Source organism: Scyliorhinus torazame, chromosome 7, assembly GCF_047496885.1.
Source record: "Scyliorhinus torazame isolate Kashiwa2021f chromosome 7, sScyTor2.1, whole genome shotgun sequence".
Taxonomy (NCBI): Eukaryota; Metazoa; Chordata; class Chondrichthyes; order Carcharhiniformes; family Scyliorhinidae; genus Scyliorhinus; species Scyliorhinus torazame.
In genome coordinates, this window is record NC_092713.1 from 83,710,168 (window position 1) to 83,734,631 (window position 24,464).

General features: G+C 50.2%; 2 protein-coding genes and 1 long non-coding RNA gene across 8 annotated transcripts in view; 1 reads left to right on the forward strand and 2 right to left on the reverse strand.

Moving 5' to 3' along the window:
• fggy (FGGY carbohydrate kinase domain containing) overlaps nt 1-24,464 on the reverse strand; it is a 554,287-nt gene that overhangs the window by 393,664 nt on the left and 136,159 nt on the right. The gene's annotated exons all lie outside the window — the stretch shown is intronic.
• The window catches only part of LOC140426347 (uncharacterized), a 68,542-nt gene that overhangs the window by 7,845 nt on the left and 36,233 nt on the right, over nt 1-24,464 (forward strand). The gene's annotated exons all lie outside the window — the stretch shown is intronic.
• Nucleotides 10,918-15,136, reverse strand: LOC140426346 (uncharacterized). Its single transcript, XM_072510998.1, has 2 exons — nt 14,152-15,136; nt 10,918-11,600 (listed from the first exon to the last, which is right to left on the reverse strand). Exons 1-2 carry the CDS (start codon nt 15,023-15,025, stop codon nt 11,563-11,565), a joined length of 912 nt encoding a protein of 303 aa, XP_072367099.1. The 5' UTR covers nt 15,026-15,136; the 3' UTR covers nt 10,918-11,562.

The following is a 24,464-nucleotide window of genomic DNA, read 5'->3' on the forward strand; positions in this document are numbered from 1 at the left end:
TTCTCCATTTGCTTTTTATTTCTGGTTCTGAGACCTCTGCTTGTTCTGTTTCCTCAGGCCTGAGATGTTTATACTTGTTTTTGCTTTAAGAGTAAATACGGGTCCCATCCTTCAGTATGTCAGGGTCTAAGTGGTTGAACATTTTTATCCTTTTTTTGATATTTTCAGTTTTGTCTTAAATTTTGCCACAAGGAGACAATGATCTGAATTTATATTCATGCCAGAATACGTATGAATACTCCTTATACTGTGGCTAAAATGTTGTTTCTATTCAAAATTGTTGATTTATTTGACTTCTCCACACATCACGTGGACTTTTCCAATATACTGCCTTCTTTTTGATTGCTTAAAAGATAGTTGCCACCATCAGATAATTTCCTTGACAAAATTGTATCAGTCTCTCGCCTCTTTTATTTCTCAATCTAAGGCTATATCGACAGACATGTGTTCCTAATGTTCCTTCATCAACTTCAGCATTTAAGTCACCCATTACAATTACCACATCAGTTGCTTTAACTTGATCATAACACTTCAGGATGTAACGATAAAATGCCACCACCTCCTGCTCATTGTGATCTTGTGTTGGGGTATAACTTGTATGAGAACCAGATGAAAAGACTTTCCTTTGATCTTTATCATGATCACTCTTTCTGAGATTGGCCAGTAACCTCCAACTGATTTCTTGTATCTTTGTTTACTAAGGATTGATATATTTCATTCCGATGCTTTTTTTTTTACTTCCTGAGAAGTAAAGCACCGGATTCTTCTTTTCCATCTGGCCAAATTCTAACCATCTTACTTCTGCAATCCCTAGTAAGTCAATGCAGTGCCTATCCATTGCCTGTCTGCAATTAACAAGCTTTTCTGCCTGATACAGAGTCCTTGGGCAAGAAGTTCCTTCGGCGGGATCCTCCGCTTCGCATACAATGTACTCATGCCCGCGGATTTTTCGACATCGTGGGGGTGCCCACAATGGGAAACCCCATTGGCCAGCTCCAGGGAAGGAGGACCTGGCTGCTGGCGGGGGCACGCCACACCAGAAAACAGGTGCGGCAGGACGGAGAATCCCGCCCCTTATATTCCATGTTCCTATTCTCAAGAAGCAACTGCTTCCCCTGAGTGTAATGGCCTCAGAAGCTGATCTCTCTTGTGAGTTTATGGAAACAGAATCATGAATTTGTTGGTTACTTCGTTGGGCAAGGACTTCTCTATCCTTGTCACTACTTACAACAGAATTTGCTGCAAGGGCCCAATCTCATCTGTATTCTCCTATTCTTCAACAATGACATTCCAAGACTAACTATTGGGATAATACTGTATGAGGTCCTAGACTCTTCATGAGTTATGTCCTTACTGAGCATTATGACTGTGACATTGGGGGTATCACACACTTTACTGGACCACCTTCTGACTTATGAACTTGTAGGAATCTCCTGCCTCTTTTGCTATTCCCAGTCTTCATGCACATTAAAAGAGGTGATGTCCCACATTACACCAGCTCAAGCTGACGGGCCCCTCACTTAGTTTTGCAAGACTACCAAGTCAAGATCCCGAGGTATGGCTGCTGGTGTACACAACCAGTTACTTGGAGTCATGTTGAAGAATTGAAGAGTTGTGGGACACCAGTTTCCCTTACCCACACTCCTTTCGGCACAGGCGTGCAGCTTGACAGGTGATCAAAGGTATTAGGCCTCATAAATGTCTCCCATATAACCCAAGTTGGGCATAAATCTGGCAGATGGAGTATAATATGAGAAATATGAGGTTATCCACTTTGGCAGGAAGAAGAGAAAGTAAAATATTATTTAAATGAAGAGTCATTGCAGAATGCTGCAGTACAGAACGATTTGGGTATCCTTGTACATGAATCACACAAAGTTAATGTGCAGGTACAGCAAATAATTAGGAAGGCAAATGGAATGTTGGCCATACTGCAAGGGGGGTAAGAGTATCAAAGTAGGGAAGTAGTAACAACTGTACCAGGCTTTGGTGAGACCACTGGCTGGATACTCTGGTCCCCCCGCCGCATGTTTCTCGGCCGCTGCGCCATTCACTGGCAGCAGGATTCTACACTCCCAGCGCTTGTCAGTGGGATTTCCCATTGAAGCCACCCCACACCACCGGGAAGCCCATGAGGGCGGAGGTTCACTGCTGGAGGGGAAAGCGAATCACAGCGGCCGATTAATCCTGACCCACATCTGCAGCGGAATTCTCCGTTGGCAGGATCCTCCGGTCCACCAGCAGCGCATCCACAACCGCGGGTTTCCTGACGGCATGGGGGCCACAATGGAAAACCCCAATGGCCGGCTGCGGGATCAGAGAAACCCACTGCTGGCAGAAATGCGCCGCTCCAGAAAATGCAGCTGGTGGACCAGAGAATCCTGCCCTGGGGTACTATGCGCAGTTCTGTTCTCCTTATTTACGCAGGGAGATAATTGAATAGGAAGTAGTTTATAGAAGGTTCAGTCGGCTAATTCCTGGGATTAAGGGGTTGTCTTATGAGGAAAGGTTGAGCAGATTGGCCCTATACTCATTGGAATTGAGAAGAATAAGAGATGATTGGAATGAAGTATATACGACCCTGAGTGTTGGTGTTGAGAGGATGTTTTGCTGTATGGGAAATCTAGAACTGGGGGGGGGGGGCACAGTTAAAAAATAAGGGGCTGGATTCTCAGTTTCTGCTGCGAAGTGTCGGCTGAAACCAAAATCGGTGCCGAACCCTCACCCATTCCGGGACCAGTGAGGGGCTAGCAGCGGCGCCAGGTGAAACTCCCGGCTTCCGTGCCAAAAACGGCTGGAGAATGGCCGGGTGCGTGGCCGTGCATGCGCATGCCGAGGACCTGCAACTGCCGCGCCGTACAATATGGCGGCGGCCATGTGCTAACCTGACCAGCCAAATGCGAGTGCACAGGCCAACAGGCCACCCCCCACCAGTCCCCCTCGTGGAAAACTCCCGGCCAGCGGCACAGATCCCGGCCAAGTGTGGGAGCGCTGGACACAGTCCGCAGCCGCCACACCGGGTTCCCAATGCTCAGACCACACGTCAACTGCGCGGTCGGGAACTCGGCCCATCGGGGGTGGAGCATTTGGGGAGGGCCTTCTGATGACGCGCTAACGTCATTTCAACGGCGTGCGGTGCGCGATGATGCTATTTCGGAGGAGGCGGAGACTCAAAAACCGGCACTGGCCCGATTTGGGTGTCGGAAGGGATTCTCCGCCTGATCGCCGATTCCGATATCAGCATCGGGCAAGGGAGAATCCCGCCCCAGGGGTCTCACACTTAAAAGAGAATTTTCTTCTCTCAGAGGGTCATTAGTCTCCAGAATTCTCTTCCACAGAGAGCAATGTTCTATCCACATCTAATCTAAATATGTTTTCCCCTGCTAAAACTGACACTCTCGATAAGGTGCATTCAACAGTGGTCCAGAAAGTTCTGCAGCAATAACCTTTTGTGCTAATGGGCTATGATATTTGCAGGTGAATAGAATTAGTCAACTGTTTGAAACTAAACAATCAGGACACAGTGCTCAGATCGTACCGTGTATAGAAAACAGAATAGCTCTCCCACCACCCACCATGCCCACACAACATGGCTTCGCTGAGCATCATCGCTCCCTGGAAGATTAGTGGAATGTTTCCAAGCCACAACTGAAAATATTTTTCTACCACCTCCTCAAGACCAGAAATGTGGAAAATGGATTATCTCTTCCAAATTGACAAACATTATAATTCAGATGATCTTAAAATAAACCAGATATATGAAACAAAATAGTATAATTGAAATATTTTAGTGAAACTACACATTATCTAATAATGATAAAACAGCTGCACATCTGTTTTGGTGCATCTCTATTCCGTGTGTAATGTATTAACAATTTTGGTTTCTACTTTGCTGGCAATCAATATTGCATGTGCATGCATATATTTAATACTTAGCATTTGTGAAAACTTGTATTATAGTCGACAGTCACTGTACTTTGCATTTAACACAGATATATGGAAGATCTGAAATGTTTTTGTGGCTTTTATAATGTATGGTAAGTACTGGTTGATTAGACAAATTGCAAAATCTTAGCTACTAAGCAAATTTCAATGCTGATATAGTAAAAGCAAAATAGGACGGCATGTGGTGCAGTGGGTAGCACTGGGACTGCGGCGCTGAGGACCAGGGTCCGAATCCCGGCCCTGGGTCACTGTCCGTGAGGAGTTTGCGCATTCTCACCATGTCTGCGTGGGCTTCACCCCCACAACCCAAAGATGTGCAGGTTAGGTGGATTGGCCTTGCTAAAATTGCCCCTTAATTGGAAAGAAAAATAATTGGGTACTCTAAATTTAAAAAAAAAGTAAAAGCAAAATATTACAGATGTTGGGAATCTGAAATAAAAAGGGTGCTCAAAAAAAAATTCAGCGTGTCTGTCAGCATCTGTGGAGACAGAAATAGAGCTAATGGGTGGGATTCTCCCCTGTGTTTCTTTGTGGATGTTGTTCGTTGGCAGTGGGATTCTCTACTCCCGCTGCTTGTCAGTGGGATTTCCCATTGAAGCCAACCCACGGACAGGAGTGCGCTGCTGACGTGAACATGGAATCCCAATGGCTGGAAAATTCTGGCCGTGTTTCAAATCCAATATAGCTCTTCATTGGAGCTGAAGAGAGATAGAAAGATGATGATTTATTGGTGCACGATCAATGACCACTAAAGCGAGGTTGTAGTCCAACTGAAGGCTTTAATAAGCTAGATGTTTCCCCCAGCAGCTCAGATACAGAATGAAGGCTGCTGGGGCGGCACGGGTTCTTATACCCCGCCTAGCAGGGCGAAGCTATCATACAGTCTAACCAATAGAAAGCATACAGTTTCCACCAATGGTGCTTTAGCCTATCAGGTACCATAATACCTTTAATACCATGTTCACCCCCTGTTAAAAAAGAGTCCGGCGGGGGTGGTGGCCTGAAACTACAAAATATGGCAACGTGGTATAATTAGTTATGGAGGTACCGTAATACCTCCGTACAGTATTTAGTAACTATTTACAATTCTGATAGCTATGTACATTTGATGGTTTATATTTGCAGTTTACAATTAAAATGAAGCAATCAGTCGATCTGGGGCCCTGGTCGTCCTCTGTGATCGTCGGAGCTTAGGTGGTGACTCCGGTGGAGGCTCGGGCATCTGTGACTCCGGGAGCGTGGCTTCGATCTCCATGGCAGCTTCGGCACCCCGAGACGGTGCAGGTGGGGAAAACGGTTGACCTGGGAAGGGAGCGCCTGCGGGGGGGGGGGGCGCGTTTGTGGGTGGGGGGCCTAAACGGGGCCGGCGGAAGGACCGATCCTCCTGTAAGGTGCTGCGGTGGGGGGGAGGGGGGGGACTGGTGGCTGGGATGTGCACGGGGTTCCGGCGGGCGCCAGGTCCCGTAGGGAGACCGTATCTTGTCGGCAGTCGGGGTACGCCACGTAGGCGTACTGGGGGTTAGCATGGAGCAGATGGACCCTCTCGACCAACGGGTCCGACTTGTGCGCCCGCACGTGTTTTCAGAGCAGGATGGGTCCGGGTGCTGCCAGCCAGGTTGGGAGCGAGCTCCCAGAGGAGGACTTCCTAGGGAAGACAGGGGAGATGTTCGTGAGGTGTCTGATTGGTGGTCGTACAAAGCAGTGACCGGATGCAGTGGAGGGCATCCGGGAGGACTTCTTGCCAGCGGGAGACTGGGAGGTTCCTGGACCGTAGGGCCAGTAGGACGGTCTTCCAGACCGTTCCGTTCTCCCTCGCTACCTGTCCGTTACCCCGGGGGTTGTAACTGGTCGTCCTGCTCGAGGCGATGCCCTTGCTAAGCAGGAATTGACGCAGTTCGTCGCTCATAAAGGAGGACCTCCTATCACTGTGTATGTAAGCGGGGAACCCGAACAGTGCAAAGATGCTAGGGAGCGCCTTGATGACGGTGGTTGTGGTCATGTCGGGGCAGGGGATGGCGAATGGGAACCGGGAGTACCCGTCAATCACGTTCAGGAAGTACGTGTTGCGGTCGGTGGAGGGAGGGGGCCTTTGAAGTCCATGCTGAGGCGTTCAAAGGGACGGGAAGCCTTTATCAGGTGCTCTTTCTCTGGTCGGTAGAAGTGCGGTTTGCACTCCGCACAGATTTGGCAGTCCCTGGTGGCTGTCCTGACCTCCTTGATGGAGTAGGGCAGGTTGCGGGTCTTGACAAAATAGAAAAAGCGGGTGACCCCCGGGTGGCAGAGGTCCTCGTGGAGGGCTTGGAGGCGGTCCACTTGTGCGGTGGCACATGTGCCACGGGACAGTGCGTCAGGAGGCTCGTTCAGCTTCCCGGGACGATACAAGATCTCATAGTTGTAGTTGGAGAGTTTGATCCTCCACCGCAAGATCTTGTCGTCTTTTATCTTGCCCCGCTGTGCATTATCAAACATGAAAGCAACCGACCGTTGGTCCGTGAGGAGAGTGAATCTCCTGCCGGCCAGGTAATGCCTCCAATGTCGCACAGCTTCTGCTATGGCCTGGGCCTCCTTTTCAACTGAGGAGTGGCGAATTACGGAAGCATGGACGTTACAGGAGAAGAAGGCCCGCGCATCCACCTGCAAGGGCCATTTTGTGGCGGTGTGTCAAGCCAATGCGGTTGCTACCGACCAGAGAAAGCGCACCTGATAAAGGCTTCCCGTCCCTTTGAATGCCTCAGCATGGACTTCAAAGGCCCCCTCCCCTCCACCGACCGCAACACATTCTTCCTGAACCCCGGGAGGCCCCTACTTACCTGCCCTGCACTCCCCCACCCTTCAAACCTCCCTTCCACCCTCATTTCATGTGCATGGTGTCATGTGAGAGTACCTTTCAGAACTGGGTGTTTATCAAATAGCTGTAGTGGATGTACCTTTAAGAAATGGGTGTTTATCAAATAGCTGCAGTGATGTCAGAGTGTGGGTGGAGCTGGGCTGGCTGTCTTTCACTTTCGCTTTTGAGCAGGCAGCTACAGTGTGTCTTAGTTTTGCTTTCAGAGCTGGATAGCTGCAGGCAAAGCAAGCAGCTGTATAATGATCTCTCTCTACAAGCTACAGACTGACGTCAGCTCATTTGAGGATTTCCAAGTAATACCTGTTTCTGTAGAGAATTTAAACCAGCTGTCTTTCTGTAAAAAGGGTATTTTGGTCTGATGGATGTTGTCAGGAAAGTTATGAAGGGTCACTTATAGAATATTGTATCTGAGGGGATTATTGGTGTTGATCGTTGTTAAGATGTTTACTGTGGGTTTATAAAGTGTTAACTGGATTCATAAATAAACATTGTTTTGTTTTTAAAACTACTTTAGATCTCTGTTGCATCACACCTGTAAAGCTGGCCCTTGTGCTCCCCATACCACAATCTATTAAAAGTTGTGGGTCAGGTGAACTCCATGATACACTTTGGGGTTCTCTAAACCCTGGCCCATATCAATGGCCTCCCTCGCCCCCGGACCCTTGGCAGTAAAACCCTGGCACGTGGGTACCCTTGCAATGCCATCCTGGCACCCAGGCAGTGCTTCTGCCAGCTTGGCAGTGCCATCCAGGCATCCTGGCAGTGCCAGGGTGGCCAGCTGGGCAGTGCAAAGTTGCCCACGTTCCAGTGGGAGGACCAGGGGGCCACCCAGCACTTACCATGACCAGACAGGGGTCTGCAAAGGCCCGGAAGAGCCCCTGGGTGCTGTTCCGTCTGGTCCACGTTTGTGTAGACCAGCACTGATTGGTGCCTCCCTGGGGAGGCCGAAGAATCGAGGGAAGCTGGTGGATCCCACGCAGGAGGTCATAATTAGGTTTAAGGCCTACTCCCGTGAGCATCAATTGGTCCCGCCCATTTGGGGCAGGGTTTCAGGACTCTGGAGAATCTCGCGAGGCGTGGAGGATGTCGGGAGGCTCGCTGGAGGGTTTTCATGGGATTTTCCGCTCCCATGAACGTAATGCGGCTGGAGAATCGCGCCCATAATGACTGTTGTACTTCAGGAAATGCAGCCTCTAATTTGTACACAGCAGATACCCACAAGCAGCAATGTGATTAGATAATCCTACAATGTCAATTCAGGGATAAATATTGATCAGAACCCCAGGGATAACTCTCCCTGCTCTTCTTTGACATCGTGCCAAGAGATTTTTTACGTTCACTTGAGAGAGCAGATGGTGCCTTGGCTTAACCTCTCAAATGAAAAATGGCAACAGGAGCCTTGGTTTTTGTGTTGAAGTTCTGAAGTGGAATCTGAAGCCACAGCTTTCTGACTGCGAGGCGAGTCTGCTACCAACTGAGCTGGCTCTTTTAACACCGACAATACTTCATGAAGCCATTATCAAAACAAATGGGTACCAGGACAAAGAAAGCGATATAAGGAGGGGTGGCCAAAAGCTTGATCAAAAAGGACCATCTTAAAAACATACGAGGATAATGAAGATGTGGAAACGTTTAAAGGGGAGAATTCTAGATCAGACACCGAGGCAGCTGGCATATAGCCTGACTGGAAGGGGAATGAATCTCCATGAATCAGAAGAACAGAATGTTCAGGAATTATAACATTGGAGGATGCTCCAGATATTAGAAAAGAAAAGACCATAAACAAAGTAACTTTTTAAACTGAGACAATGTAGGTTGTAATGTAATGAGGACAGAGATAGGGAGTGAGGAGGACAGTGAGGGACAGCATATGGGCAGCATGAGTTTTGGATGAGCTGAGGTTTACAGTAGGTTGACGGTGGCAGGATGGTGGGGACAGATCTGAAGTAATCAAACATAACGGCTTAAAAGAGCATGAATGAGAGTTTCAGCAGCAGATGCCCTGAAGTAAGGATGAAGATAGAGGATATTACTGAGGTGGAAATAGGCAGTCTTTGTGATGGAGAAGACACAGGGTTGGAAATTGAGTTTGGGGGTCAAATAGACAGCTACATTGGAAATAATCTGTGACAGTGTCGAAGGAGGAGAGTGGAACTGCCGCTGAGAATGCTGAGTCCTCCAGGGGCATCCAGGGCACATACCAGAACTATTCAGCTCCAATTTATTTCACAGCAGGTGTTATGGGGACAGCTGGGAGGAAGTTTGAAATATTTGTTCCTGGATGAGCCTCCCGATGGGATCTTTCATCTTACTTTCTCATCTGGCCTTCGATTACATAAGATGCTGCCATTAAAAATCTTGGACTGGATTCTCCGTTTCAGGGACTATGTCCCCACGCCATTGTGTAAACTGTGGACTTTCACGCCAGAAAAACTGGCGTCAAAAGGCTACATATTCACAGCCCTGCAGGGGGCTAGCAGGGACCCGTCGTGAAGCTCACAGCTCCAGCTGCAGATATGGGCCCCCGCACATCCGGGTCAGAGGCCGTGCATGGGCACAGCGGCAGCCTCCAGCAGCTGCGCCGTGGTCCATGGCGGACTCAGACCGTGGAGCTGGACCGCTCAAATAATGCCCCAGATTGGCCCCGACCCGGGCCACCCTCTGAAAAATACCCCGGGCCCGTATGAGACCAGGTCCTGCCCTCCGATCAGCCCGCCCCTGACCATGGCGGCCGCGGACTGAGTCCGCAGCCACCATGCGAGTATCCCGAACGGCAGGACCACATTAGATCCACGCCGTTGGGACTACGGCCGGTCGGGGGCAGAGGATGGCGGAGCGGGCCTCTGGCAATGGCCGCAGGTGGGTGATACGCGGCGTACACCCGGGTCCGCTGCTTTTCGGGGGCCGGAGAATCGAGGAACCGGTGCCAGTCCCGATTCCATTCGTGGAACTAGATTCTCCGCCCCGGCACCGGATGCAATTTCAGCGTCGGCGTGCGGAGAATCCAGCCCCTTACCTCTATGATCTTGGTCCTCCACTAAAAATCATGCACAACACACCAGTAGAGCCAAAAATTATTGTGCAAAATCAGCTCATGTGGATCCAAGCATGGCCTGTGTTCAATTTACAGTATTCCTGGCACTGATTTTTTTCTAACACAGTTCAGCTTTCTTTCTGATTAGATCTTCCCAAGACAGCTTAAACATCACAGTTCGCAGGCCTGAAAGGAAATTTCTTGTTTCATGCCTGTAAACAGCCTCCGTTTCATGAAGACAAGCAGCATTCTCACGGCTGTCTCCAATTATCCTCATTTGTGGACAAACATTAGTGGTACTGAGTGGCTCCTCCCACTCAGTGCCAGTTCCTGCTCCTTCACTCATGTATTTTTGGCTCCTCTCCTCAGTGGCACACCCTATTTTTTCCACCAATTACCATTTTGAGAGGTTGAACCAGAAGTGGTGGGGAGAGATGAGAGATTGGAAGAGAGTGTAACCGTAAACAAGGGCTCAAGGACAATGCCAGTGTAAATGAGGGAACATGGGAGGATACCAGTGTAAACGAGGGAACAAGATGGCTGCCAGTGTAAACGAGGGCTCAAGGACAGTGCCAGTTAAACTAGGGAACTAGGACAGTGCCAGTGTAAACAAATGAACAAGGGAGTTCCAGTGTAAACGAGGGAACATGGGGAGTACCAATGTAAATGAGGGAACAGGCACAGTGCCAGTGAAATTGAAGGAACAAGGGGGGTGCCAGTCTAAACGAGGGAACAAGGACAATGCCAGTGTAAACAAGGGAACAAGGGTGGTGCCAGTGTAAATGAGGGAACAGGGGGGGCTGCCAGTGTAATCAAGGGAATAAGGACAAGGCCAGTGTAAATGAGGGAACTAGGGGTTGCCAAGAGAAACAAGCCAACATGGGGGGTTCCCAGTTTAATCAAGGGAACAAGGCAGTGCCAGTGTAAACAAGACAACATGGGGAGGTGCCAATGTAAATGAGGGATCAAGGGGAGTACCAGTATAAATGAGGGAACAAGAGAGGCTGTCAGTTTGAGATACCCTCAATTACTACTCAGGAGAGGTGTTTGATAATACAAAGGCTTTAATAACCAGAAAACCAGACAGCTGCCGAGAAGTGTGGTCACTGCACGCTGCCTACTGAACGTAACCTTATATACAGCTTCCTGGGGGCGGAGTCGGAGGCAGAGTCCCCCAGGGTTCCTAACCCGGTCTTAAAGGGGCCTACGCATTAAAGGTACATATGTATACAGATATCATTCATCACATTCACCCCCAGTTTAAAAAAAAACACATAGTCCGTCGGTGGGTGAAGTGGAATTACAAGTTCAGTCTTTTGGGTGGTCTGATTGCCCGTGTCGACCTTCTCAGCTCCGGCGGTGGTGCGGCGGATACGGTCGTCCTCGGTGGTGGTATATCCAAGAGCACGGTTGTCTGAGCCTTTGCCCGCGTTGGAGCAGGGCGGGTATCCGGGGTGACAAGGGTGATTGCTGCCGGCGCCGGCTAGGGGGCGCTATGGGGGGGCGCTATCGGAGTCGACAGCCGGTGCGGGGAGGGGAGCGTCGGTAGAAGGGGGGGCGTCGGTGGGCGAGCCAGTGTGTGCCAGGTCTCGCAGGGAAATGGTGTCCTGCCTACCGTCGGGGTGCTCGACGTAGGCGTATTGAGGGTTTGCGTGTAATAGTTGGACCCTCTCGACCAGTGGATCTGTCTTATGGCTCCTCACGTGCCTCCGGAGTAGAATTGGTCCCGGAGTCGTCAGTCAACGTGGAAGCGAGACCCCAGAGGTGGACTTCCTGGGGAAGACAAACAAACGGTTGTGAGGGGTCTCGTTCGTGGCCGTACAGAGGAGCAACCTAATGGAGTGTAGGGCATCGGGTAGGACCTCCTGCCAGCGGGCGATTGGGAGACTTCTTGACCGTAGGGCTAGAGGAACAGCCTTCCAAACTGTTGCGTTCTCTTTCTCCACCTGCCCGTTTCCCCGCGGGTTATAGCTGGTCGTTCTGCTCGAGGTGATGCCCTTGTTGAGCAGATACTGACGCAGCTCATCGCTCATGAACGATGTACCCCGGTCGCTGTGGGTATAAGCGGGGAAACCAAACAGGGTGAAGATGCTGTGCAGTGCCTTGATTACGGAGGCCGAGGTCATATCGGGGCAGGGGACAGCGAATGGGAAGCGGGAGAATTCGTCGATGACAGTGAGGAAGTAGGTGTTGCGGTTGGTGGATGGGAGGGGCCCTTTGAAGTCCACGCTTAGTCCCTCAAAGGGCCCAGAGGCCTTTACCAGGCGAGCCTTGTCTGGTCGATAGAAGTGCGGTTTGCACTCCGCACAGATCTGGCAAGCCTTGGTCATGGCCTTAACCTCCTCGGTGGAGTAAGGTAGGTTTCGGGACTTGATGAAATGGGCAAGCCGGGTGACCCCCGGGTGGCAGAGGTCATCGTGGATGACCCGCAGACGGTCTTTCTGCGCGTTGGCGCATGTGCCACGGGACAATGGAGTCTCGTTGAGCTTCCCCGGACAATGTGTAATATCGTACGTGTACGTGGAGAGTTCGATCATCCACCTCAGAATTTTATCATTCTTTATTTTGCCCTGTTGTGCGTTATCGAATATAAAGGCGACCGACCGTTGGTCGGTGACGAGGGCGGGCCTCCTACCAGCTAGGTGGTGCCTCCAGTGCCGCACAGCCTCCACTATGGCTTGTGCCTCCTTCTCGACTGCAGAGTGTCGAATTTCCGAGGCGGTGAGGGTTCGGGAGAAGAATGCTACCGGTCTGCCCGCCTGGTTGAGGGTAGCAGCCAGGGCGACGTCTGATGCGTCGCTTTCTACCGGAAGGGAATGGTTTCGTCCACCGCGTGCATGGCGGCCTTGATGATATTGGCCTTGATACGACTGAAGGCCGACTGAGCCTCAGCCGTCAGGGGAAAAACCGTGATCTTAATGAGTGGATGGGCTTTGTCCGCATATCTGGGGACCGTTTGAGTGCCTTGAGGCTACGGGGGAGGGGAAGTTCCTTAAGGAGGGCAGCATGGTAGCATTGTGGATAGCACAATTGCTTCACAGCTCCAGGGTCCCAGGTTCGATTCCGGCTTGGGTCACTGTCTGTACGGAGTCTGCACATCCTCCCCGTGTGTGCGTGGGTTTCCTCCGGGTGCTCCGGTTTCCTCCCACAGTCCAAAGATGTGCAGGTTAGGTGGATTGGCCATGATAAATTTCCCTTAGTGTCCAAAATTGCCCTTAGTGTTGGGTGGGGTTACTGGGTTATGGGGATAGGGTGGAGGTGTTGACCTTGGGTAGGGTGCTCTATCCAAGAGCCGGTGCAGACTCGATGAGCCGAATGGCCTCCTTCTGCACTGTAAATTCTATGAAAACTATGAAGGGGGCGCATGCGGTCGGGGTCTGGCCCTAGGACCCTGTTTTCCATGACGTAGCCGAGGATGGCTAGCCAGGTAGTGTGGTACACGCATTTCTCTTTATTGTATGTCAGATTGAGGGCCCGGACGGTCTGGAGGAACTTCCTCAGGTTTTCGTCATGGTCCTGCTGGTCATGGCCGCAGATGGTGACGTTGTCCAAGTACGGGTATGTAGCCCGTAAGCCGTACTGGTCCACCATTTGATCCATTGCCCTTTGGAAAGCTGAGACTCCGTTTGTGACCCCGAAAGGGACCCTGAGGAAGTGGAAGAGCCGAACGGCTGCTTCGAAGGCTGTATAGGGGCGGTCCTCTGGGTGGATAGGGAGTTGATGATAGGCCGATTTTAGGTCGACTGTGGAGAATACTCGATACTGGGCGATTTGGTTCACCATTTCTGCTATGCATGGAAGTGGGTACGCATCGAGTTGCGTAAAGCGGTCTATGGTCTGGCTATAGTCCACCACCATACGTTGTTTTTCCCCAGAGCGGACTACCAGTACTTGTGCTCTCCAAGGGTTGTTGCTAGCCTCTATGACCCCTTCTTTTAGTAGCCGTTGAACGTCTGACTTGATGAAAGTCATGTCTTGGGCACTGTACCGCCGACTCCTGGTGGCGACGGGCTTACAGTCGGGGGTGAGGTTCGTGAAGAGGGGGGGTGGTGCAGCTTTGAGTGTCGCCAGGCTACATACCGTGAGCGGGGGCAGGGGTCCGCCGAACTTCAGGGTCAGGCTTCAGTGGCTGCACTGAAAGTCCAGACTGAGCACCATGGGGGGCACAGAGGTGAGGGAGAATATAAAGTTTAAAACGGGCGTATATGGCGCCTTGGATAGCGAGGTCCACGACACAATACCCCATGATTTGGACCGAATCAGACCCAGATGCGAGGGCGATAGTTTGGGAGGCGGGATAGGTGCGCAGGGAGCAGCGTCTTACCGTGTCTGGATGGATAAAACTCTCCATGCTCCCGGATCTGCATCATTGAGTTTCGCAGGTGCTTCGGCCGAGATTGATCGAGCGTCATCGCTCCTAGTTGCGGGCAGTCAGAGTCCTCTGTTGAATTGGACTCGCAAAATGGCTGCCTCCGTCGGTCGCACGTTTTGGGTTTTGAAGATGGCCGCCGCCAAGATGGCCGGCCCCAAGACTCGCACGAGGCCGATGACGCGTCGGAAGTAGGCGTCTCTGGCCGCTGCGCGGCCATGTTGCGGGGCCTGTGGTCCCGGGAATTCGATTTCTGGGCCCGATGAGACTTTTGTTTCTGGCCTTTGGGCCCAGCCAAGCAGACCTTTGCGAAGTGCCCCTTCTTTCCGCATTCGTTGCAGATAGCGGAGCGGGCCGGGCAACGCTGGCATGAGTGCTGGCCTTGCCCACAGAAATAGCATTGGGGGCCCCCGATGTGAGCGGGTTGCCGCGCGGCGCAGGCCTGAAGCGTGGCCAAGTCTGGAGGGGATCGAGAGGGGTTCGCAAGGTCCGCGGAGTACGTGCGGAGATTATGGTGGGCCGCTTCCAGGGAAGAGACGAGCGTTACCGTGCCTTGGAGGTCCTTCGCTCCGTCTTCTAGGAGCCGCTGCCGGATGTACATGGATCGGATACCGGACACGAAAGCATCACGAATATGTAAGTTCATGTGGACTTCTGCCGTCACCTCTTTGTGGTCGCAGTTCCTGGCGAGCGTGGTGAGTTTCTCCAAGTATTCATCTAGCGTTTCCCCGAAGCGCTGGCGGAAGGTCGAGAGCAAATGTCTGGCGTGTACCTCGTTTATCGGCTTTACGAAGCCCTTCTGTAGGATTTCGACCGCCGATTCGTACATCGTAGCTTTCTCGATCACGGAGGATAGTCGGTGGCCCACCCGGGCATGTAGTAAGCTCAGCTTGCGAGGTCCGTCAACTTCAGTCTCTGAGGAATTCAGATAGGCCTCAAAGCACCGGAGCAAGTATTTAAAATTTTCAGTAGCTTCCAGTGACCGTGCGTCCAAATTGAGCGTCTCCGGCTTTAGACCGCTGTCCATCATGATGTAGTCTGGTTATTAAATTGAGATACCCACAATTACTACTCAGGAGAGGAGTTTGATAATTCAAAGGCTTTAATAACCAGAAAACCAGACAGCTGCCGAGAAGTGTGCTCACTGCACGCTGCCTACTGAACGTAACCTTATATACAGCTTCCTGGGGGCGGAGCCGGAGTGGGAGTCCCCCAGGGTTCCAAACCCGGTCTTAAAGGGGCCTAGCATTAAAGGTACATATGTATACAGATATCATTCATCACACAGTTTAAATGAGGGAACAAGGACAATGCCAGTGTAAACACGGGAACAAGGGAGAAGCAGTGTAAACGAGAGAACTAGGGGAGTACCAGTGTAAACAAGGAAACACCAGTGTGAACAAGGGAACAAGTGGAATGCCAGTGTAGATCAGGGAAAGGGAGTGCCAGTGCAAATGAAGGAACAAGGACAGTGCTAATGTGAACGGAGGAACAAGGAGAGTGCCAGTGTAATCGAGGAACAAGGACAGTGCCAGTGTAAACGAGGAAACAAGGACAGTGGCAGTGTAAACAAGGGAACAAGGACAGTGCCAGTGTAAACAAGGGAACAAGGACAGTGCCAGTGTAAATAAGGGAACAAGGACACTGAAAGTCTAAACGAGGGAATAAGGACAATGCCAGTGTAAACGAGGGAACAAGGACAATGCCAGTGTAAACGAGGAAACATGGACAGTGCCAGTGTAAACGAGGAAACAAAGACAGTGCCAGTGTAAACGAGGAAACAAGGACAGTGCCAGTATAAACGAGGTAACAAGGGGACTGCCAGTGTAAATGAGGGAACAAGGACAGTGCCAGTGTAAACAAGGTAACAAGGAAGGTGTCAATTTAAACAAGGGAATAAGGACAGTGCCAGTGTAAACAAGGGAACAAGGACAGTGCCAGTATAAACAAGGGAACAAGGACAGTGCCAGTGTACACAAGGGAACAAGGACAGTGCCAGTGTAAGTGAGGGAACAAGGACAGCGCCAGTGTAACCGAGGGAACAAGGACAGTGCCAGTGAAAACAAGGGAATTAGGACAGTGCCAGTGTAAACGAGGGAACAAGGACAGTGCCAGTGTAAACAAGGGAATAAGGACAGCGCCAGTGTAAACAAGGTAACAAGGGGACTGCCAGTGCAAACAAGAGAATAAGGACAGTACCAGTGTAAGTGAGGGAACAAGGACAGTGCCAGTGTGAGTGATGGAACAAGGACAGTGCCAGTGTAAACAAGGGAACAAGGACAGTGCCAGTGTAAACAAGGGAACAAGGACAGTGCCAGTGTAAACACGGGAACAAGGACAGTGCCAGTGAAAACAAGGGAATAAGGACAGTGCCAGTGTAAACAAGGGAACAAGGACAGCGCGAGTGTAAACAAGGTAACAAGGGGACTGCCAGTGTAAACAAGGGAAGAAGGACAGTGCCAGTGTAAGTGAGGGAACAAGGACAGTGCCAGTGTAAACGAGGGAACAAGGATAGTGCCAGTGTAAATAAGGGATAAGGACAGTGCCAGTGTAATCAAGGGAACAAGGACAGTGCCAGTGTAAACTAGGGAATAAGGACAGTGCCAGTGTAAGTGAGGGAACAAGGACAGTGCCAGTGTAAACGAGGGAACAAGGACAGTGCCAGTGTAAACGAGGGAACACGGACAGTGCCAGTATAAACAAGGGAACAAGGACAGTACAATGCCAGTGTAAACAAGGGAACAAGGACAGTGCCAGTGTAAACAAGGAAATAAGGACACTGCCAGTGTAAACGAGGGAACGAGGACAGTGCCAGTGTAAACAAGGGAACAAGGGCAGTGCCAGTATAAACAAGGGAACAAGGACAGTGCCAGTGTACACAAGGGAACAAGGACAGTGCCAGTGTAACCGAGGGAACAAGGACAGTGCCAGTGTAAACAAGGGAATTAGGACAGTGCCAGTGTAAACGAGGGAACAAGGACAGTGCCAGTGTAAACGAGGGAACAAGGACAGTGCCAGTGTAAACAAGGGAACAAGGACAGCACCAGTGTAAGTGAGGGAACAAGGACAGTGCCAGTGTAAACGAGGAAACAAGGACAGTGCCAGTGTAAACAAGAGAACAAGGACAGTGCCAGTGTAAACAAGGGAATAAGGACAGTTCCAGTGTAAGTGAGGGAACAAGGACAGTGCCAGTGTAAACGGGGAAACAAGGACAGTGGCAGTGTAAACAAGGGAACAAGGACAGTATCAGTGTAAGTGAGGGAACAAGGACAGTGCCAGTGTAAACGAGGAAACAAGGACAGTGGCAGTGTAAACAAGGGAACAAGGACAGTGCCAGTGTAAACAAGGGAACAAGGACACTGAAAGTCTAAACAAGGGAATAAGGACAATGCCAGTGTAAACGAGGGAATAAGGACAATGCCAGTGTAAACAAGGGAATAAGGACAGTGCCAGTGTAAACAAGGGAACAAGGACAGCGCCAGTGTAAACAAGGGAACAAGGACAGCGCCAGTGTAAACAAGGGAACAAGGACAATGCCAGTGTAAGTGAGGGAACAATGACAGTGCCAGTGTAAACGAGGGAACAAGGACAGTGCCAGTATAAACAAGGGAATAAGGACAGTGCCAGTGTAAATAAGGGAATAAGGACAGTGCCAGTGTAAACAAGGGAACAAGGACAGCGCCAGTGTAAACAAGGGAGCAAGGACAGCGCCAGTGTAAACAAGGGAACAAGGACAGCGCCAGTGTAAACAAGGTAACAAGGGGACTGCCAGTGTAAACAAGGGAAGAAGGACAGTGCCAGTGTAAGTGAGGTAACAAGGACAGTGCCAGTGTAAACGAGGGAACAAGGACAGTGCCAGTGTAAGTGAGGGAACAAGGACAGTGCCAGTGTGAGTGACGGAACAAGGACAGTGCCAGTGTAAACAAGGGAACAAGTACAGTGCCAGTGTAAACACGGGAACAAGGACAGTGCCAGTGCAAACAAGGGAATAAGGACAGTGCCAGTGTAAACAAGGGAACAAGGACAGCGCCAGTGTAAACAAGGTAACAAGGGGACTGCCAGTGCAAACAAGGGAATAAGGACAGTGCCAGTGTAAGTGAGGGAACAAGGACAGTGCCAGTGTGAGTGATGGAACAAGGACAGTGCCAGTGAAACAAGGGAACAATGACAGTGCCAGTGTAAACACGGGAACAAGGACAGTGCCAGTGAAAACAAGGGAATAAGGACAGTGCCAGTGTAAACAAGGGAACAAGGACAGCGCCAGTGTAAACAAGGTAACAAGGGGACTGCCAGTGTAAACAAGGGAACAAGGACAGTGCCAGTGTAAACGAAGGAACAAGGACAGTGCCAGTATAAGTGAGGGAACAAGGACAGTGCCACTGTGAGTGAGGGAACAAGGACAGCGCCAGTGTAAACAAGGTAACAAGGGGACTGCCAGTGTAAACAAGGGAAGGACAGTGCCAGTGTAAGTGAGGGAACAAGGACAGTGCAAGTGTAAACGAGGGAACGAGGACAGTGCCAGTGTAAACAAGGGATAAGGACAGTGCCAGTGTAATCAAGGGAACAAGGACAGTGCCAGTGTAAACAAGGGAATAAGGACAGTGCCAGTGTAAGTGAGGGAACAAGGACAGAGCCAGTGTAAACGAGGGAACACGGACAGTGCCAGTGTAAACAAGGGAACAAGGACAGTACAGTGCCAGTGTAAACAAGGGAACAAGGACAGTGCCAGTGTAAACAAGGAAATAAGGACACTGCCAGTGTAAACGAGGGAACAAGGACAGTGCCAGTGTAAGTGAGGGGACAGTGCCAGTGTAAACAACGTAACAAGGGGACTGCCAGTGTAAACAAGGGAACAAGGAGAGTGCCAGTGTAAGTGAGGGAACAAGTACAATGCCAGTGTAAACAAGGGAAAAAGGACAATGCCAGTGTAAACAAGGGAACAAGGACAGTGCCAGTGTAAACAAGGGAATAAGGACAGTGCCAGTGTAAACAAGGGAATTAGGACAGTGCCAGTGTAAACGAGGGAACAAGGACAGTGCCAGTGTAAACGAGGGAACAAGGACAGTGCCAGTGTAAACAAGGGAACAAGGACAGCACCAGTGTAAGTGAGGGAACAAGGACAGTGCCAGTGTAAACGAGGAAACAAGGACAGTGCCAGTGTAAACAAGAGAACAAGGACAGTGCCAGTGTAAACAAGGGAATAAGGACAGTTCCAGTGTAAGTGAGGGAACAAGGACAGTGCCAGTGTAAACGGGGAAACAAGGACAGTGGCAGTGTAAACAAGGGAACAAGGACAGTATCAGTGTAAGTGAGGGAACAAGGACAGTGCCAGTGTAAACGAGGAAACAAGGACAGTGGCAGTGTAAACAAGGGAACAAGGACAGTGCCAGTGTAAACAAGGGAACAAGGACACTGAAAGTCTAAACAAGGGAATAAGGACAATGCCAGTGTAAACGAGGGAATAAGGACAATGCCAGTGTAAACAAGGGAACAAGGACAGCGCCAGTGTAAACAAGGGAACAAGGACAGCGCCAGTGTAAACAAGGGAACAAGGACAATGCCAGTGTAAGTGAGGGAACAATGACAGTGCCAGTGTAAACGAGGGAACAAGGACAGTGCCAGTATAAACAAGGGAATAAGGACAGTGCCAGTGTAAATAAGGGAATAAGGACAGTGCCAGTGTAAACAAGGGAACAAGGACAGCGCCAGTGTAAACAAGGGAGCAAGGACAGCGCCAGTGTAAACAAGGGAACAAGGACAGCGCCAGTGTAAACAAGGTAACAAGGGGACTGCCAGTGTAAACAAGGGAAGAAGGACAGTGCCAGTGTAAGTGAGGTAACAAGGACAGTGCCAGTGTAAACGAGGGAACAAGGACAGTGCCAGTGTAAGTGAGGGAACAAGGACAGTGCCAGTGTGAGTGACGGAACAAGGACAGTGCCAGTGTAAACAAGGGAACAAGTACAGTGCCAGTGTAAACACGGGAACAAGGACAGTGCCAGTGCAAAGAAGGGAATAAGGACAGTGCCAGTGTAAACAAGGGAACAAGGACAGCGCCAGTGTAAACAAGGTAACAAGGGGACTGCCAGTGCAAACAAGGGAATAAGGACAGTGCCAGTGTAAGTGAGGGAACAAGGACAGTGCCAGTGTGAGTGATGGAACAAGGACAGTGCCAGTGAAACAAGGGAACAATGACAGTGCCAGTGTAAACACGGGAACAAGGACAGTGCCAGTGAAAACAAGGGAATAAGGACAGTGCCAGTGTAAACAAGGGAACAAGGACAGCGCCAGTGTAAACAAGGTAACAAGGGGACTGCCAGTGTAAACAAGGGAACAAGGACAGTGCCAGTGTAAACGAAGGAACAAGGACAGTGCCAGTATAAGTGAGGGAACAAGGACAGTGCCACTGTGAGTGAGGGAACAAGGACAGCGCCAGTGTAAACAAGGTAACAAGGGGACTGCCAGTGTAAACAAGGGAAGGACAGTGCCAGTGTAAGTGAGGGAACAAGGACAGTGCAAGTGTAAACGAGGGAACGAGGACAGTGCCAGTGTAAACAAGGGATAAGGACAGTGCCAGTGTAATCAAGGGAACAAGGACAGTGCCAGTGTAAACAAGGGAATAAGGACAGTGCCAGTGTAAGTGAGGGAACAAGGACAGAGCCAGTGTAAACGAGGGAACACGGACAGTGCCAGTGTAAACAAGGGAACAAGGACAGTACAGTGCCAGTGTAAACAAGGGAACAAGGACAGTGCCAGTGTAAACAAGGAAATAAGGACACTGCCAGTGTAAACGAGGGAACAAGGACAGTGCCAGTGTAAGTGAGGGGACAGTGCCAGTGTAAACAACGTAACAAGGGGACTGCCAGTGTAAACAAGGGAACAAGGAGAGTGCCAGTGTAAGTGAGGGAACAAGTACAATGCCAGTGTAAACAAGGGAAAAAGGACAATGCCAGTGTAAACAAGGGAACAAGGACAGTGCCAGTGTAAACAAGGGAATAAGGACAGTGCCAGTGTAAACAAGGGAACAAGGACAGTGCCAGTGTAAACGAGGGAACAAGGACAGTGCCAGTGTAAGTGAGGGAACAAGGACAGTGCCAGTGTAAGTGAGGGAACAAGGACAGTGCCAGTGTAAACGAGGGAAAAAGGACAATGCCAGTATAAACAAGGAAACAAGGACAGTGCCAGTATAAACAAGGGAATAAGGACAGTGCCAGTGTAAATAAGGGAATAAGGACAATGTCAGTGTAAGTGAGGGAACAAGGACAGTGCCAGTCTAAACGAGGAAACAAGGACAGTGGCAGTGTAAACAAGGGAACAAGGACACTTCAAGTGTAAACGAGGGAACAAGGACAATGCCAGTGTAAACGTGGGAACAAGGACAATGCCAGTGTAAACAAGGGAATAAGGACAGTGCCAGTGTAAATAAGGGAATAAGGACAGTGCCAGTATAAACAAGGGAATAAGGACAGTGCCAGTGTAAATAAGGGAATAAGGACAGTGCCAGTGTAAACAAGGGAACAAGGACAGCGCCAGTGTAAACAAGGGAACAAGGACAGCGCCAGTGTAAACAAGGGAACAAGGACCGTGCCAGTGTAAACAAGGGAACAAGGACAGCGCGAGTGTAAACAAGGGAACAAGGACAGCGCCAGTGTAAACAAGGTAACAAGGGGACTGCCAGTGTAAACAAGGGAAGAAGGACAGTGCCAGTGTAAGTGAGGGAACAAGGACAGTGCCAGTGTAAACGAGAGAACAAGGACAGTGCCAGTGTAAGTGAGGGAACAAGGACAGTGCCAGTGTGAGTGACGGAACAAGGACAGTGCCAGTGTAAACAAGGGAACAAGTACAGTGCCAGTGTAAACACGGGAACAAGGACAGTGCCAGTGCAAACAAGGGAATAAGGACAGTGCCAGTGTAAACAAGGGAACAAGGACAGCGCCAGTGTAAACAAGGTAACAAGGGGACTGCCAGTGCAAACAAGGGAATAAGGACAGTGCCAGTGTAAGTGAGGGAACAAGGACAGTGCCAGTGTAAACGAAGGAACAAGGACAGTGCCAGTATAAGTGAGGGAACAAGGACAGTGCCACTGTGAGTGAGGGAACAAGGACAGCGCCAGTGTAAACAAGGTAACAAGGGGACTGCCAGTGTAAACAAGGGACGAAGGACAGTGCCAGTGTAAGTGAGGGAACAAGGACAGTGCCAGTGTAAACGAGGGAACGAGGACAGTGCCAGTGTAAACAAGGGATAAGGACAGTGCCAGTGTAATCAAGGGAACAAGGACAGTGCCAGTGTAAACAAGGGAATAAGGACAGTGCCAGTGTAAGTGAGGGAACAAGGACAGTGCCAGTGTAAACGAGGGAACACGGACAGTGCCAGTGTAAACAAGGGAACAAGGACAGTACAGTGCCAGTGTAAACAAGGGAACAAGGACAGTGCCAGTGTAAACAAGGAAATAAGGACAGTGCCAGTGTAAACAAGGGAACAAGGACAGTGCCAGTGTAAACGAGGGAACAAGGACAGTGCCAGTGTAAGTGAGGGAACAAGGACAGTGCCAGTGTAAGTGAGGGAACAAGGACAGTGCCAGTGTAAACGAGGGAAAAAGGACAATGCCAGTATAAACAAGGAAACAAGGACAGTGCCAGTATAAACAAGGGAATAAGGACAGTGCCAGTGCAAATAAGGGAATAAGGACAATGTCAGTGTAAGTGAGGGAACAAGGACAGTGCCAGTCTAAACGAGGAAACAAGGACAGTGGCAGTGTAAACAAGGGAACAAGGACACTTCAAGTGTAAACGAGGGAACAAGGACAATGCCAGTGTAAACGTGGGAACAAGGACAATGCCAGTGTAAACGAGGAAACATGGACAGTGCCAGTGTAAACGAGGAAACAAAGACAGTGCCAGTGTAAACGAGGAAACAAGGACAGTGCCAGTATAAACAAGGGAATAAGGACAGTGCCAGTGTAAATAAGGGAATAAGGACAGTGCCAGTGTAAACAAGGGAACAAGGACAGCGCCAGTGTAAACAAGGGAACAAGGACAGCGCCAGTGTAAACAAGGGAACAAGGACCGTGCCAGTGTAAACAAGGGAACAAGGACAGCGCGAGTGTAAACAAGGGAACAAGGACAGCGCCAGTGTAAACAAGGTAACAAGGGGACTGCCAGTGTAAACAAGGGAAGAAGGACAGTGCCAGTGTAAGTGAGGGAACAAGGACAGTGCCAGTGTAAACGAGAGAACAAGGACAGTGCCAGTGTAAGTGAGGGAACAAGGACAGTGCCAGTGTGAGTGACGGAACAAGGACAGTGCCAGTGTAAACAAGGGAACAAGTACAGTGCCAGTGTAAACACGGGAACAAGGACAGTGCCAGTGCAAACAAGGGAATAAGGACAGTGCCAGTGTAAACAAGGGAACAAGGACAGCGCCAGTGTAAACAAGGTAACAAGGGGACTGCCAGTGCAAACAAGGGAATAAGGACAGTGCCAGTGTAAGTGAGGGAACAAGGACAGTGCCAGTGTAAACGAAGGAACAAGGACAGTGCCAGTATAAGTGAGGGAACAAGGACAGTGCCACTGTGAGTGAGGGAACAAGGACAGCGCCAGTGTAAACAAGGTAACAAGGGGACTGCCAGTGTAAACAAGGGACGAAGGACAGTGCCAGTGTAAGTGAGGGAACAAGGACAGTGCCAGTGTAAACGAGGGAACGAGGACAGTGCCAGTGTAAACAAGGGATAAGGACAGTGCCAGTGTAATCAAGGGAACAAGGACAGTGCCAGTGTAAACAAGGGAATAAGGACAGTGCCAGTGTAAGTGAGGGAACAAGGACAGTGCCAGTGTAAACGAGGGAACACGGACAGTGCCAGTGTAAACAAGGGAACAAGGACAGTACAGTGCCAGTGTAAACAAGGGAACAAGGACAGTGCCAGTGTAAACAAGGAAATAAGGACACTGCCAGTGTAAACGAGGGAACAAGGACAGTGCCAGTGTAAGTGAGGGAACAAGGACAGTGCCAGTGTAAGTGAGGGAACAAGGACAGTGCCGGTGTAAACGAGAGAAAAAGGACAATGCCAGTGTAAACAAGGGAACAAGGACAGTGCCAGTGTAAACGAGGGAACAAGGACAGTGCCAGTGTAAACGAGGGAACAAGGACAGTGCCAGTGTAAGTGAGGGAACAAGGACAGTGCCAGTGTAAGTGAGGGAACAAGGACAGTGCCAGTGTAAACGAGGGAACAAGGACAGTGCCAGTGTAAACGAGGGAACAAGGACAGTGCCAGTGTA